Here is a 14,496-nt window from a genome sequence, read left to right as displayed (position 1 = left end):
GCATTTATTTTAATGTCCATTACATTTGGTAATAAATAAAGTTAAATTGATTATACTGAAAGGAAAGGTTACTAAAGCAAAGTAACAGTGGTGCAAAGCATTGAACATAAACCGAGGGGGTGAAATTAAAACAATAAAGAAAGGTCTTATTCAAATGTTGCAGGCAAATTTATAGACTTTGTCAACGTTTTTAAGGTCCTCGTTTGAGGGTCAAAGGTCATGATGTTCGTGACTTGACTTAACAGATAACAAACAGTCCCAAAGGGAATTTTTCACACAGCAATGTATCTGCTATACAAATGCTTTTTTTGCTTTAATGCTGACCGACTCTGTTATTTGTTATGTTATAGGTTCAGCATGCAGGAATCTACAAATCAAAGAAGTTAATAGTGCTCTAACTCCGCCATTGAGGCCTTGAATTTGAGACCTAGACTCCTCAGAAGATCCAGCCACAGCCTACCGGCAGTTTCCCTGTGACACCTGGAGTCCAGGAGACTGCAGCAACACTTAGAGCACCTCACGGCTCCTCGGGAGGATTATGTCATTATAGCTGACAACTTGAGCTTCCTTCGAGTACGACGGCTACGAGGCAAAGTCAGTCCTGCTCTGCTCACACCCAGCAGGAACCATGGATGACCCCTATCAAAACAACGTGAACCAACAGATGACAGAGGGTGGAGAATACACCTACACCCAAGATGGAGGAGGTCAGGATGGCTACCCTTACCAGACAGACTACCCTCCACAGGAGGAGGACGCTGCTAGCGATGCTACAGAGGGCGCAGACGATGACGCGCAGATGTATGAGGGGGAGTACCAGGGCATCCCCCACCCTGATGAGATCAAGGAGGCGAGGCGGGCGGCTCGGATGGAGGCCAGGAGGAAAGCGCGCATGGCCAACCAGCAGGAGGAGGAGGAGGAGAACCTGCCAGAGCAGTACGAGAGCATCATGGAGGACTGCGGCCATGGACGCTTCCAGTGGATGTTGTTCTTCGTCCTGGGCCTGGCGCTAATGGCTGATGGTGTGGACGGCTTTGTGGTGGGCTTCGTCCTGCCCAGTGCTGAGAAGGACATGTGCATATCCAACTCTGACAAAGGACTGCTGGGTAAGTGACAACAAAAGGAGGGATGATGAGAGGGTGAATAAGGTCATTACAAAATGAAATAGCCACTTTTTGAAAACACTGAAAAGAGAAAGTCTTTCCATTTCAACTTATTTTGTTTCTGTTGGTAAAAGAGTTGAAAAATGTTGGAATGAGGAAGGAGCGAAGCCGTGCTAGCAGCTCTCTGGGGCTAAATGCTAATGTAATGTTGTTAAGTTACACTGAAAAACATGCTGCTAATAGTACAATTTACTATGTTTAAGATTAAAGTTTAACATACCCAAATTAGAAGCAAACATAATGTACTTCTGAAAGTGATTGGAAAGTTATTAGTTATGCAGTTATTTAATCATAAACCAAAGTATTCAAATCAACAATTTGATGTGATAATGGCACCAAAGTGAAAGCCCTGGGATCACCACAGTTAGTCCAGTCCATCTTAGGGGGAAACAAGAATATGTGTACCAAATTTCATGCCATTAGACCCAATAGTTCAGAAGCTAAATGCCAGCGTAAAATGCTAACATAATGCTAGCCTTCCCTAATGAGATTAGCAGGTACAATGTGCCATGTTCATGATTGTGGGTACTATATTAGCATGATAACATTCGCTAATTATAGTACAACCAAACACAAAATACAACTGGCAATGATGGTAATGTTGTTGGTTACTTAATTAGAAACCAACTTATTTTAAGAGAGAAACGTTCCGGGTCTCACCAGAGTTACTGCTATGAATCCCAAGGGGAACATGAATATCTGTATCAATTTTCATGCCAATTCATCCAATACTTGTTGAGACATTTCACTATATGCTAATGATGGTGGTGGTACAGGAAATGTAACGGATGTTTTACAGAATATCTCATCAATCCCCCCAACGGTTGCTGACAAAAGACAGAAGACAGACTGCTATAACAATCCCTCAAGCTAGCAGCTAGCATGGCTAAAAACAGATTTTGCCAACTCATCCTTCCAAAACAGATATACAGCCTCTTGGAAAGCTACAAGCCTAGCTAATTACAATCATCTGTTGAAGAGTTTCTATCATTTCCCAGAGAGGAGGAACTCATCAGTGAAATGATCGGCTGTTGTGCTTGGCTGAAGCAAAATCCTGCATATGTTTGGCTCTTGATGGCACATGGTTGCAGACCGCTGCGTCAGACAGAAATATATCCCACCCGCTGGGACACATTAGGGGGGAAGGCTCGGTTCTTTTTGGGCAAATGCAGAAATTATGACCAGAACCAACATTTTGTGTCCTATTCGTGTATGGGTCCACTGAGCCTCATTGAGTCACTGGATAGTGAGCCTTGGCAGTGGTACGACAAGTGTGGAAGCTGACTTGAGGGATGCTACACCACATGTTAATTGTTTAATTATGTGAGATAACATACGGGGAAAGTGGCTGCTCTCACTGTAGTTTAAATTTTGAATATACTGTGTATTGAGGACAGTGTGCCTTTATTTCAGTTGCCTGCTAGCTTCAGTTGTTCTCAAATATTCTATCCCAACAGAAAACATGCCAGAAAATTATACTGAAATTTGTATGCAGCTTAGACCCAACTTCCTGGGAAATGTACCTTGAAAGCGTCTGTTCCTCACTTTTCTGTGCCGGCAACTAAACTGCAAATTAAAGCCCCTCACCTTATTTCCCCGGCCTCGTGTGTAGCCGGGCGGTGTGGCAGATTGCTCATCGCTCATTTCATCTTAACAACAGGCTCCTGGGAGAAGGCATTGCCAGAGATTGATGAGGAACCCAGTGGTGATTGTATTCAGTGTGTGTTCCCAGGCTAATATGGAGCATGTTGCAGCAGTCAGAGAGCCTGGCGGCCTGCAGCGCCCGGTGCAGAGCTGTCAGATACACTTCAGGCCTCTGACAGGCTGAGGTAGCAGGAGGAAGGCCTGGCGAAAATGAAATCCCAGCGTCTGAGCAGTGCGGGAGGGTAGTGCTGATCATTGGACGGGAATATGAAGTAGATCTGCAGAATGATTCTATGTGATTCACGCTCATGCTCTGTTCACCGACTCACAGAAGCAGAAATGTTTAATCCTAACCTTGTATCGCACAAAGACTCCTAAACCTTTTGTTACAAAGAGGAGGGTTGGTGCACTTACCTTTAATGGAGCTTTTATTGTTTGATTTATAATGTGAAAGTGCAAGAAGCCTGACCGCTCAGACTTGATGTGGTTGCAGAGATTTAACTAACTATCTCCAGGAAAGTGCTAAACTTGCAATGCAGCAAATGTGTTTCTGAAATCAAACTGGAATTACAATTTAAAAGGTCATGCATAAATTATGAGGTGGTTTTATAATGCTTCCTGCTGCTGTTTAAGGGAAAATCCTGGAGATTTTTAGTGCTTTCTAGCAGTTATTACTGGAGTGTTCTTGCGAAGCACACCCACAGAGATCACATCAATCAAGCTAAATGTCCAGTGTTTATTTTCTGTTTGATCGACTTTGACTCCTTAAACCTTTTTAGAGATTTTCTTTGTCAGTTGTGCGATTACAGCTTCATCACCCAGCTTTTTTGTTTAGACTCCAACAAACCCCTGTGACTGTAACATGACGTGTAAAATAAGCCACCTTATATCCTTGTCCAAAATCCTAAGTTCTTCATAACCTCTAGCTAGTTTTAGTTGACCCACTTCATTTGTTTGCACCATTAAGATTTCAGATATATCTTAGCTAGTGAAGATGGTAGTAATGTAGATATCATCAGTTTGTCTAATACTAAGCAATTAAGTGCCTGTGTCCAGCAATGGAATTTTTTGTGCTGTTTTATTGTCCTTACAAAACCAGCGCAGTTCAGTGTCTTCAGCGCTCAGTGTCAGTTAGTGTAAAAACGCTCTCAGCATCAGCTGTCTTTTTGTCCTTGTGCTCACAGCACTCTCAGTTGAAAATAGTTTGAAAAACTTTTGGAACACCGCTGCGCTCGTCAATGTCACTTTTCTCTCACCTACCAATCAAAATCAAGAAAGATATCAGCTTTGTTAACAACAATGGCGAAGGAGAAGCTACTGCTTTTCCAGGTCTAGCTGCTGCTAATGTCAGGACACGATTCCTTTCATAGTTTTAATGTTTTCTTTGTAACATTTCCTTCAATAATGCAAATATTAAGCACACAGAGCGATTTAAAATAGACATTACAGTCAATTTCAGAGCACAGAGTGAAGAGCGCTCTGAAACTGAGGTCGTGGGAGCTGCCAGCGCAAAAAATGGCGTAAGTAGACGCAGGCCCTAACAGTGCTTACAGGAAGTACTTTAGCTAAAACTCAGCTGCTAGCTAGTTGAAAGTGTGTGGGCAATATCTGTTTATGCTAATGTTACTGACATTAATTGACCTTATTTTTCTTCTTTAAATAGACTTTTGTTGTCAAACTAGTCAAAAGCTCAAAAGATGTCAGTTAGCAAGCTAGCAATAGTTTTGTCAGTTGGTTTAATTAGTCCCACAACAAACAAGCTAACAGTCACACCTGGCTGTAAATATGAATTGTAGTAAGTGTCAGTGGTTTCATATATGTCTGAGCTCATGTTCAAAGTTAGCTTAATTGCTTGTATCTGGAATGAAACAGAGATTGTCATATCAAATTCAGTTTGTCACATACATACTGTAAATCCTCATATCTGTTTTATCTATGTCCAAGGTTACAGACAGAATCATATCATATTTCAAGCACATTCAGTCTCTTCATCTATGTTTGCTCAATGCACTGTGAATGTGTTCTTTTCAAATGCTGCAAGTAAAAGGAAAATGTATCTGTCCCCACATAGGCTTCCGTCTTCATGTGCTCAAGGACACATTAAGAGGCAGATAGAAGCCTGTTGCTGCAGGGTCTGACCCTGGGCCTCCACCTCGGTGCAAGGCTTCTAATCGCAAGGTCGCCCTGTCAACCTGTCCGTGTACATATTCGAGGCACACACACGGCCTTAAGCATCAACTTGGCCGAGATATTAAGTGATATGTTAGCCCTGACTCTTTGTCTCCCGCTGCCCTGAGCGGTCTCTTGTTGAATGAGTTAGGGATGTGCAGCTTGGCGTGTGGAGCACCGGAGCATTTGGAGAGTCTAGTAATCCACAGGGAAGGTGCACACTATGGCTCCACGTGCCATTAAGCTGCTTAGTCGCACTGTAATTAGGGCTGTGTGTAGTAAAAACACGGAGCAGGCAGGAGGTATGGGTCTGAAGGTTTAAAGCACACGGTGAAGAGGTTGTAGGTTTGAGTCCTGACTGTGACAGCAGGGGAGAGCGTATTACTCTCCACAGAGACATGAAGAGGAAGTACTAATCATTATTATCTCCTCGCTGGAGTAATGGGCAGCACAGTTGGTCAGTATTCAGCTCCTAGAACAAAATAAATGGCAGAGCTGACTTCCTGCCTGGTGCATGCTGGGAAAGGCTCCAGAGCGCTGAGAGGGAATCGGCAGAGAGAATGTATCTTGCATTGATAAAGCATGTAATCAAAGCAGCAATAAAATGCCAAAAACGACAGGTCTGATATCCTCAAAGACAACTTGTGACTTATGAATGCAGCCAGAAGCCGTTTTGAGACATATTGAAGATGAATGTTGTGGAAGTGAAGCACTCTCTGATGCCTCAAAATCACTATGACCTTCATCTTCCTGGGAATGCTATTATCAGTCCAGGTATATTTCTGAGTTGTTACTATGAATAGTCTGAAATATTGATTAAGAAAGAAGCTTCACACTGAATTACAGTACAAAGTGTGATGATTTACTTCTCCCTGTGTGCTCATAAAAGGGTAAAGGGAGCCCCCTTGTGGAGATCTGCTGTAGTTTTTCCTTCCTGAGTGCAGATGTATGCAAAATCATGTATGTTACTAAGATGTAATCTAAGTTAAGATCTAAGTGTGTATTATAGGAATAAGACATTTAACATGTGTAAATGTTTCTAACTGAGGTTTGTTTGTGTGTTTGCAGGTCTGCTGGTGTATGTAGCCATGATGGTGGGGGCGTTGGTGTGGGGGGGTCTGTGTGACAAGATGGGGAGGAGGAAGTGTCTGATCTACGTCCTGACCATCGACCTGGTCTTCTCCTTCCTGTCGTGCTTCGCTCAGAGCTACGGCTTCTTCCTCTTCTTCAGGTTCTGCTCCGGCTTCGGGTGAGGCTGGCATTTTCTATAAATAATCATTTTAATGGGAGGGAGTCCTTCTGTAACATTGAGGGGGGAAAGCACATCTATATATTTGCATTTGAAGATATTTGTTCTAAAATAGGAAAGTTGACATTTAAAGCTCCTGTGAGGAGTTTTTCACTGGTTATGAAACAGACTGAAATTAATTCTGATGTCTCTATATGAGCTACAAAAGCAAAGCAGACCATCAGCGTCAAGATCGATTGTTTCTATAAAGTTATCTTTAATGCCTGAAACTGCTGGCGGAGAGGTAGGTTTCAGATGAAGCAATTAACTGTAACCTGCCTTTGTTTACAGTTTCCAGGACACAAATTTAAAGCGAGTGATACATATGACTGATAGAGAAAGCAGGGTGAGATTTTTTGTTTAAAAACACCACTTAAGCATGTACAGGACAAAATCAGCAAAGAGATAAGAGGTACGGCTTTGTCCACAGGGGGCGCCAAAATCAACACAAACAGAGAGTTCCTCACAGGAGCTTTAAGTAAGATGATAAATAAGCAGCAGCTCCATTCAAACAAATTGCATACCTTTAAGTAGACTTAGAGAGTGCATAATTCAAGAACCTGAGTTGAATCTCATGTTCACATTTCTCAGTAATGTTTCACATTTACTTTGGATGCTAATAAGTTAAAAAAGTGAACAAAGCTTTCTGCTGTGCAGAGTTTGATTTTGAAGCTTTCAAAGACGTGTTTCTTTGTTTTATAATGATTGCAGCCGGAGTGCACCCAGACCTGCTTTATTAATGTTTCAGCTTTTTATTTTTATTTTTTTACAAAGGCAAAGAGTACAAGGTCGCCAAAATAAAACATTCAGCTGTTGCTGATTCACTGTGATAATGAGCCTGTGCAAGTCATTAACACTCACATCTGCAGAAGAATTGGGCCCATTTTGCTGCTTCATGAAAAACAAAGAGCAAGCAGATTCCACAGCCCCACTTTTTTATTACAATAAAATAGAACAGAAAGAAAGAAAGAACAATGAAAGAAACCTACTAAAATGCCAATGACTGTCTTAATGTACGACATACTGATGTGATTTTGGTTCAAGAGCTGTTTAGATTTTATCTCATACACATGCTTTCAATTCTAGTGCTGCGAAAATAGATGACAGAAGATCTTAGTGTGCCCTAACCGACAGACATAGCCATAAAACATTTGATAAATGGACCCCTGATTGAACTAAATCCTCTGATGATTTTAACTAACTTTTCTCATCCTGCAAATTAACTTACTTGTCATAGCTGTTTCAGAGATAGATGAACAAATCCTAAAAGTTAATATCTTTTTGTGTCTGTTCTGAAAAACCGCAGGAAGTTTGTGACATAAAATGTGTCTGTAAATAATTCTGCCTGAGCCATAAACCTCAATGCTTGATTCTTCATTTGCTCTAAAAGCGTAAGTTTACCCAAATCACAACAAAAGTCAACAGTTTTCCAGTTCCAATGTGAAAATGTTGACAAATAAACATTTTGAGAAATTTTTGCTAACCAACTTTTGATAGAATAAAAGAGCGTCCTCTAAAGGCATGAGAATCATGAGCTCACAATCCTTCATCACTAAACCTCTAAATCCTCAGAGGATGACAGACAAGAGGATGGATAAAATGAAACCGAGTACTTTTCCTTTTATAGATTTATTTCTACTCTTGCGTTTCCTCCCCCAGAATCGGCGGCTCCATCCCAATAGTGTACACCTACTTCACTGAGTTCCTGCAGATGGATAAACGTGGAGAACATCTGAGCTGGCTCTGCATGTTCTGGATGCTGGGAGGCCTGTACGCCTCCTTCACCGCCTGGGGAATCATCCCTCACTATGGTAACACACACACACACACACACACACACATACATGCATTACCAAAAAAAACACACATGCACAGTAGGTACATGCACTAACAAGAACACAAACTGTATGTAGACTCTTAACCATTATGCTTATGAAATTTTGTGTTTTATCAGCAATTAAATGTGAACAATTGACATAAAGATAGGTGTTTTTCCAGCATCAGGAATTTTAAAATGCTTTAAAAGAAGTCCAGGTACATTGCTTCATTAAATATGTTTTGTCAGGTCAGTTAAGATAATCCTTTGTATCCTTTAAACCTTTAGAAGTATAATATACAGCATGTGATGTGCTAAGACAGTATAAAATTTTAACATAGTATATTATGAAATAATACAGTATGATATGAGGTAGCCTATGAGATATTTAAGCACTATCACATGAGAGGGAGTGATGTTGTACTGTACTGCCTACGACCGAATCACAGCCGTGATAATATTCAGTGCAATATCACCTCGAGTGAGACATTGCTTTTACAGTTATACAAATATTAGTAGACAGTAATTATCAACAACAGATTATTTTCTGCTCCACCAACTCAACTAGTTTCACAACTTAACTGAAACTGGACTTTTGTTGCCAAGCAACCCAAACATTCTCCTGCACTCTGTGTCTACAGGTCACCACAGATCAGCTGTTTGTTGTCATGTACATTTATCTGTTTGTTTAATTTATCATCAACCAGTGAAATAAGGGTCTGCTGTGTGATTCAGAGGCACCAGCTCGATCAGTGTAGACATACACGGTCGACTGTAATGTTAATTAACAGTGTTCAGAACACCTGGTTGAGGCGGAGTGATACACAGAGTGAAAAGTCCCAGTGATGTTGTTCTCTGTATCATCACTCATGGAATGCCTCTTATCCAATCAGATTACTTGGTCGTAACTAACTGTTGTATAAAGTATAATATGCTGTAAGGTGCCATGTAAAAAGTGGCAATAAATTATAATCATATATTGTAGTATAACATAATGTAGAAGAGAATACAGCTGTAAAAACAGACATCAAATGTAGTATGGTGCAGTATGTATATGTGTATAATGTAAAGATGTAATATAAAAATAAAATTGCAACAATAATATAATATAATATACAGTATATGGTTTCAATAATAATATAGTATAGTATAGTGCAGCAGTAGACAGAATATTAGACACAAAAAATGTCAATAAAGGTATGTTTATTTGGACTATGATCATAAAGTGATACGGACATATGGGTTCTTAAATTGTTACCTCACTCTTCACTGGCTGTGTTTCCAGGCTGGGGATTCGCCATCGGCACCGAGTTTCAGATCCACAGTTGGAGATTGTTCATCCTGGTGTGTCTCTTCCCCGCGCTGGCTGCGCTTATCGGAGTCGTCTTCATGCCGGAGAGCCCTCGATTCCTACTGGAGGTCAGGTCCAATGAGGCTACCCATGAGATTACCCATTGAGATATGTGCTTTTGTTTTCTGCTTCAACTGCAAAACAAAACACACATTTATCTGCTGACACACGTAGTTTAATAAAAACAACAAAAATATTGTGACCTATACGGTGTTCAGCATTAAACATGAAGCTGTGATTGGTTAAAAATGTCGAGTCATCAGCCACCGCAGCGACATGCCACTGCTGTGCAAAGGTAACGAAAAGCTGCTAAGGCTCCACCAGAACACCACCCACCCTGTTTCTCATCCAGGACATTGTCAGACCTGTGACCACATGTGGTATTGTATTTGTGTGTTACAGCAGGGCTGCTCCAGCTCGTTCTTATCACACACCCCCAAATTATCGCACATCTCCCCGTCTGATAAGAGGCAGCCGACCTCATGGGAACACTGTTAGTCAGCTGCGTCTAGCTGCAGTTTATGTGGGAAATAAACCTGCTATAAACCCTGAGAGTTTCACAGAACACACACACATTGTGCATGTTTACAATCATAAATAAGTCTGTATGTGTGTGTTTTTTTGTACAGAACGCCCGACATGATGAGGCATGGATGATCCTGCGACAAGTTCACGACACAAACTGGAAGGCCAAAGGAGAGCCAGAGAGAGTCTTCACTGTAAGCAGCGCTGCTGATTTGTCTCATTATTCATCATCAAGTGTCTTATTGAACAATTTAGAAACAAATCAAATACAACAAAAGGCTGCACATAAAATAAGACAGCCATTCTTCTCACCTATCGGTCTGGTGAGGAAAAAGCACAGGTGTGATTAATAACATTAACAAGTACTGCAGGTGCATTGAGCTTATTCCAGGTCTAAGGCTCTGCTGTTGTGCATGCTAACATGGCTTACTGGGGCTTAGCACTTATTAACTATTACAATTACATCAGTGCCCGTCCTATTGTGAGAAGCTGAAATATCTTCTATGGAAATAAAAATACTTGGGCATTTCTTGCATTATAAATGTCACAATAAGCATATTTTATATATTTCTGTATATGAATTGTAGCTATTACATGGTGAAGGTTATTTCACTGGACCTTCATTTTACAGGTAGAACTCATTGAGCCAACGTGCACAGGTGTAAATAATCAAATTAATTAGGCTCAATTCCAACTGGCTGCATCCGTTTCAAGGTCCTGGCCCCCGGTCATGCTGCTGTGTCTTAGAACTGAGCCCTGATTAGAGCCATCATTAGTAACACCTGTGCTTCTCCTGCTACCTGTTTGCTGTAAATAAAAGGCCTTCGCTAGGTGATGTAACACTAAAAATATCACAACAAATATGTTAAAAAGAAAAAGCTTATTATAAGATATTATCAGTTGGGTTATTGAGCTCTACATGATTTAATATCAATGCAAATGTTACACAGATGACCTTTTAACAACACATTGCAATCTTAATCTAACATGCAATACATCATCTTTAAATCCAATAATGTGCTCTGAATTTCTGTGGAAGCACAATCATTAAATGAAGATATTTTTTTATGTCCAAACTCCTCTCTCTATGTGAAGGTGACCAACATCAAGACTCCACAAACTCAGGAGGACGAGTTCATAGAGATCCAGAGCGACACTGGCACTGCGTTCCAGCGCTGGACTGTCAGACACATGACCATGCTGCAACAGGTCCGCACATAACTCCGACACTAGACTTAAATTACAACTTTGTATTATGTCTTGTCTTCCCACTCTCCTGCAGACTTTACATTAGTCTGTTAACTGTCTGTCTGTTCCTCCTTCAGGTGATGGCTAACATCATGTCACTGTCAGCTCCAGAGCTCAGACTGCAAGGCCTCTTCCTGGTCATCGTCTGGTTCTGCATGGCGTTCAGGTACCCACGATGCTAATTAGCTAGTAGACGCACGTTCAGATTTTACGCATAAACGTCCTAGTAGAATACATACATATTCCTCCTGGTAGATTTGCATTCAAATCATTCATTTTTAGAATATTTTGAAAGTAGATATTTAATAACTTCTACATGGCCGAGCTAATCTGAAGAGAAAGAAAAAAAGAACAAGACAATGTTAAAGGCCAAAATAAAAAAATACTTTTTCACTTACTTCTGTCATTGTATGAAGCTTTGTAGAACATTTTGTGTGTCTTAATGTGCTCAGGTTTGTATGTTTTTATGTGTTTCAGCTACCATGGTCTGGGAGTGTGGTTCCCTGATATGATCAAATACATGCAGTACGAGGAGTACGAGTCCAAGGTTCGAGTGTTTCACCGAGAACGAGTTGAACGCTTCCACTTCAACTTCTCCCTGGTCAACCAGATCCACCGCGAGGGAGAGTACGTCCATGACAAGTAAGATTCCTCAACACCACACTGCATATAAATATACTCATATTACATGTGGGTCATGCTCTTTTTAATCAGCATTCATAATGTGTTTATACTACAGCCTGATAAGACGTCTTTCCTTTCATTTAGGTTTGCAAACATTGAGATTAAGTCTGTGAAGTTTGAGGACTCTCTCTTTGAAAACTGCTACTTTGAAGATATCAGGTCAACCAACACCTTCTTTGAGAATTGCACCATCAAAAACACCGTCTTCTACAACACAGGTATGGTGCAAAATTGTTTATTTTTAAGATTGTCCTTAAGGTTTAGGGATGTGTAAACTCACCAAACACTGTTAACGTTGCCTCCTTTCACATCCCTCTGTTCCCTCCAGACCTCTGGCATGAGAAGTTCAAAGAATGTCGAATGGAGAACACCACCTTCCTCCACCCGAAGAAAGGCTGCCATCTGAACTTCCAAGAGGAGAACGACATCGTCATCTACATGGTCAGCTTCCTGGGCAGTTTGGCTGTTTTGCCCGGCAACATCATCTCAGCATTGTTCATGGACAAGATAGGAAGAATCAGAATTATAGGTGAGAGCAGCAGAAAGGAAGGTACCTTCTGTATACTTTGTTTACTCTGTTTCACAACTAATCATCTATCTCTCTAGGGGGGTCCATGTTGGCATCGTCGGCCTGTACATTCCTGTTGCTGCTGAGTTTCAGTCAAGGAGCTGTTATATGTTGGCAGTGTCTCTTCTATGGCACCAGTGTGGCGGCCTGGAACGGACTAGAGGTCATTTCTGTTGAACTCTATCCCTCTGCTAAAAGGTACAGTGTATTGTTATATCTGTGTTATTGTAATTGATCAGGGACTGAAAAGACCAGCAAGAGTAAAATTGGAGGGAAATTGGGCCGTGACAGTAAAATAACACATTTGATAGCCTATTAGCCACCATTAGAAATCGGCTAACGATAGCATTAAACCTCTTCCTAGCTAACATTTGATATTGTTAAATGATAACAGTAGAGGTATAAATGAATTCTGAGATATCAATGCACATCTTGAACGCATTCACTTAAGCCTAGAAGTAAAACACACAGGACCTTTCCTATTGTATCATCTAACACTTTCAATGTCAGTGTAAATGTTAGCTAGGAAGTGGTTGAATGCTAATGTTAGCTGTTGTCTCACTGTAGTGAATGCGTTGTTAAATATGTTGTTTAAGCGTACAATATTGTTCAGTGTCCCTCAAAATGTTCACTATCGATCTCTTTTCAGTTGCTGATCAATACGGAAGCAGTGAAATGATTTACCCACATAGCTACAACTTGAAACATGGGACATAGCTGTACGATATCATAGCAGGATTTTAGTTTAGCATGAGTGTAAAAACAGAGGACAATGTCCACTGTGTTAATACGATATGATTAACTGTTTGCTAAGTCATCCTAACAGCAACAAGCTTACACCATAACTAAGCAGAGAAGCCCTGTCAAGCCTTTTCCACATGTTGAACTATTAATTGTGCACCAGGCTGTGGTAAGAGAGCTAATCTGTATGCTATCTAAAACACTCGATGGGTGGTGTCTTTTTTACCTGTTACTAAACCATAAACACAGAGAAAAAAATATAAGTAATTGATCAACGATTGTTCTAACATTAATTCCCAACATTAGCAAGCCCAGCTTACTAACTTACTGCAGTAGTGTTAAAGCGCTACTTCGAAAACAATTCATTTTCTAATCACGTTATTTTGAGGCGTGATTAGAAATTTAGACAGTTGTAGCTCTGTCCTGCTTCTTATTAATGTTTCACTCTATTATGTCTAGCAAAATGTATTAACCATGTGGTTAACATATCAGTTTGTCCTTATTCTCAAAACCATTTCACTTAAGTGAAACACGTTTCAATATTTGAACAATAAGGAAGCAGGGGTTGTAAATGGGATGAGGGGACAAGAAGTTAGCATCAACAAGTTAGCTAATGCATTAACTAAAAAGCTCACAATCACTAATCTCAGTTGATACGCTAGTTACAGTTGTCATTTATTTCCTTCACAATAATTAGTTGCTTGCTAGAAATAATAAGCCAGTTGAAAAATCAAAGAACCACTGTTTTAGAAAGGACTTTGTGTTTTGCCTAAATTAATCTTCTACTACTTTCATTTAGACTGCATAAATGTGCCATGCTAGCAACACTCACATAGGGCTAAGGGAACATTCGTTATAAAACCTCTGTTCAAATCAACATGCCACTATTAACTCTGTGCTAAAAGGGTTGGTCCAGTCTCTCTTGCACCCACTGGGTACAGGCAATTCTGCCCCTAACTCAAGACTATCAAAGGAAATCTCATTGAACAGGATTCTTATTCATGATAGCAATCCCATATCATCAATAGAAAATAACTTACGGTTTCAAAATATATACATCAGTCAGCCATGTGAAGTTCTTCATCTAATCTGTCTCTGTCTTTTTGACTCTGCAGAGGGACAGCGTTCGGTATCCTAAATGGGATCTGTAAGTTTGCCGCCATCCTCGCCAGCTTCATCTTTGCAGCCTTCATCGGCATCACAAAGATCATTCCCATCTTCCTGGCCTTCGGCGCCCTCGTCTGCGGGGGCCTGGTGGCTCTCAAGCTGCCTGAAACCCGGGAGAAAATCCTCTCTTGA

General features: G+C 40.7%; 1 protein-coding gene across 1 annotated transcript; it reads left to right on the top strand.

Annotated features, from left to right (window-relative positions):
• Positions 1-628: 628 nt before the first annotated feature.
• sv2ba (synaptic vesicle glycoprotein 2Ba) lies at positions 629-14,496 on the top strand. The gene is made up of 12 exons (XM_069657973.1): positions 629-1,106; positions 6,045-6,225; positions 7,924-8,075; positions 9,366-9,499; positions 10,061-10,150; positions 11,052-11,165; positions 11,282-11,370; positions 11,682-11,846; positions 11,973-12,106; positions 12,217-12,417; positions 12,495-12,654; positions 14,313-14,496. The coding sequence occupies exons 1-12, from the start codon at positions 629-631 to the stop codon at positions 14,494-14,496; spliced, it is 2,082 nt and encodes a 693-aa protein (XP_069514074.1).

The sequence above is a fragment of the Semicossyphus pulcher genome, unplaced genomic scaffold (assembly GCF_022749685.1).
Source record: "Semicossyphus pulcher isolate SPU_LCO1_2020_fin unplaced genomic scaffold, fSemPul1.0.p SCAF_1, whole genome shotgun sequence".
In the NCBI taxonomy this organism is placed as follows: Eukaryota; Metazoa; Chordata; class Actinopteri; order Labriformes; family Labridae; genus Semicossyphus; species Semicossyphus pulcher.
The sequence above is the reverse complement of the archived record's forward strand: the minus strand, read 5'-3'. Positions and strand labels throughout refer to the sequence as shown.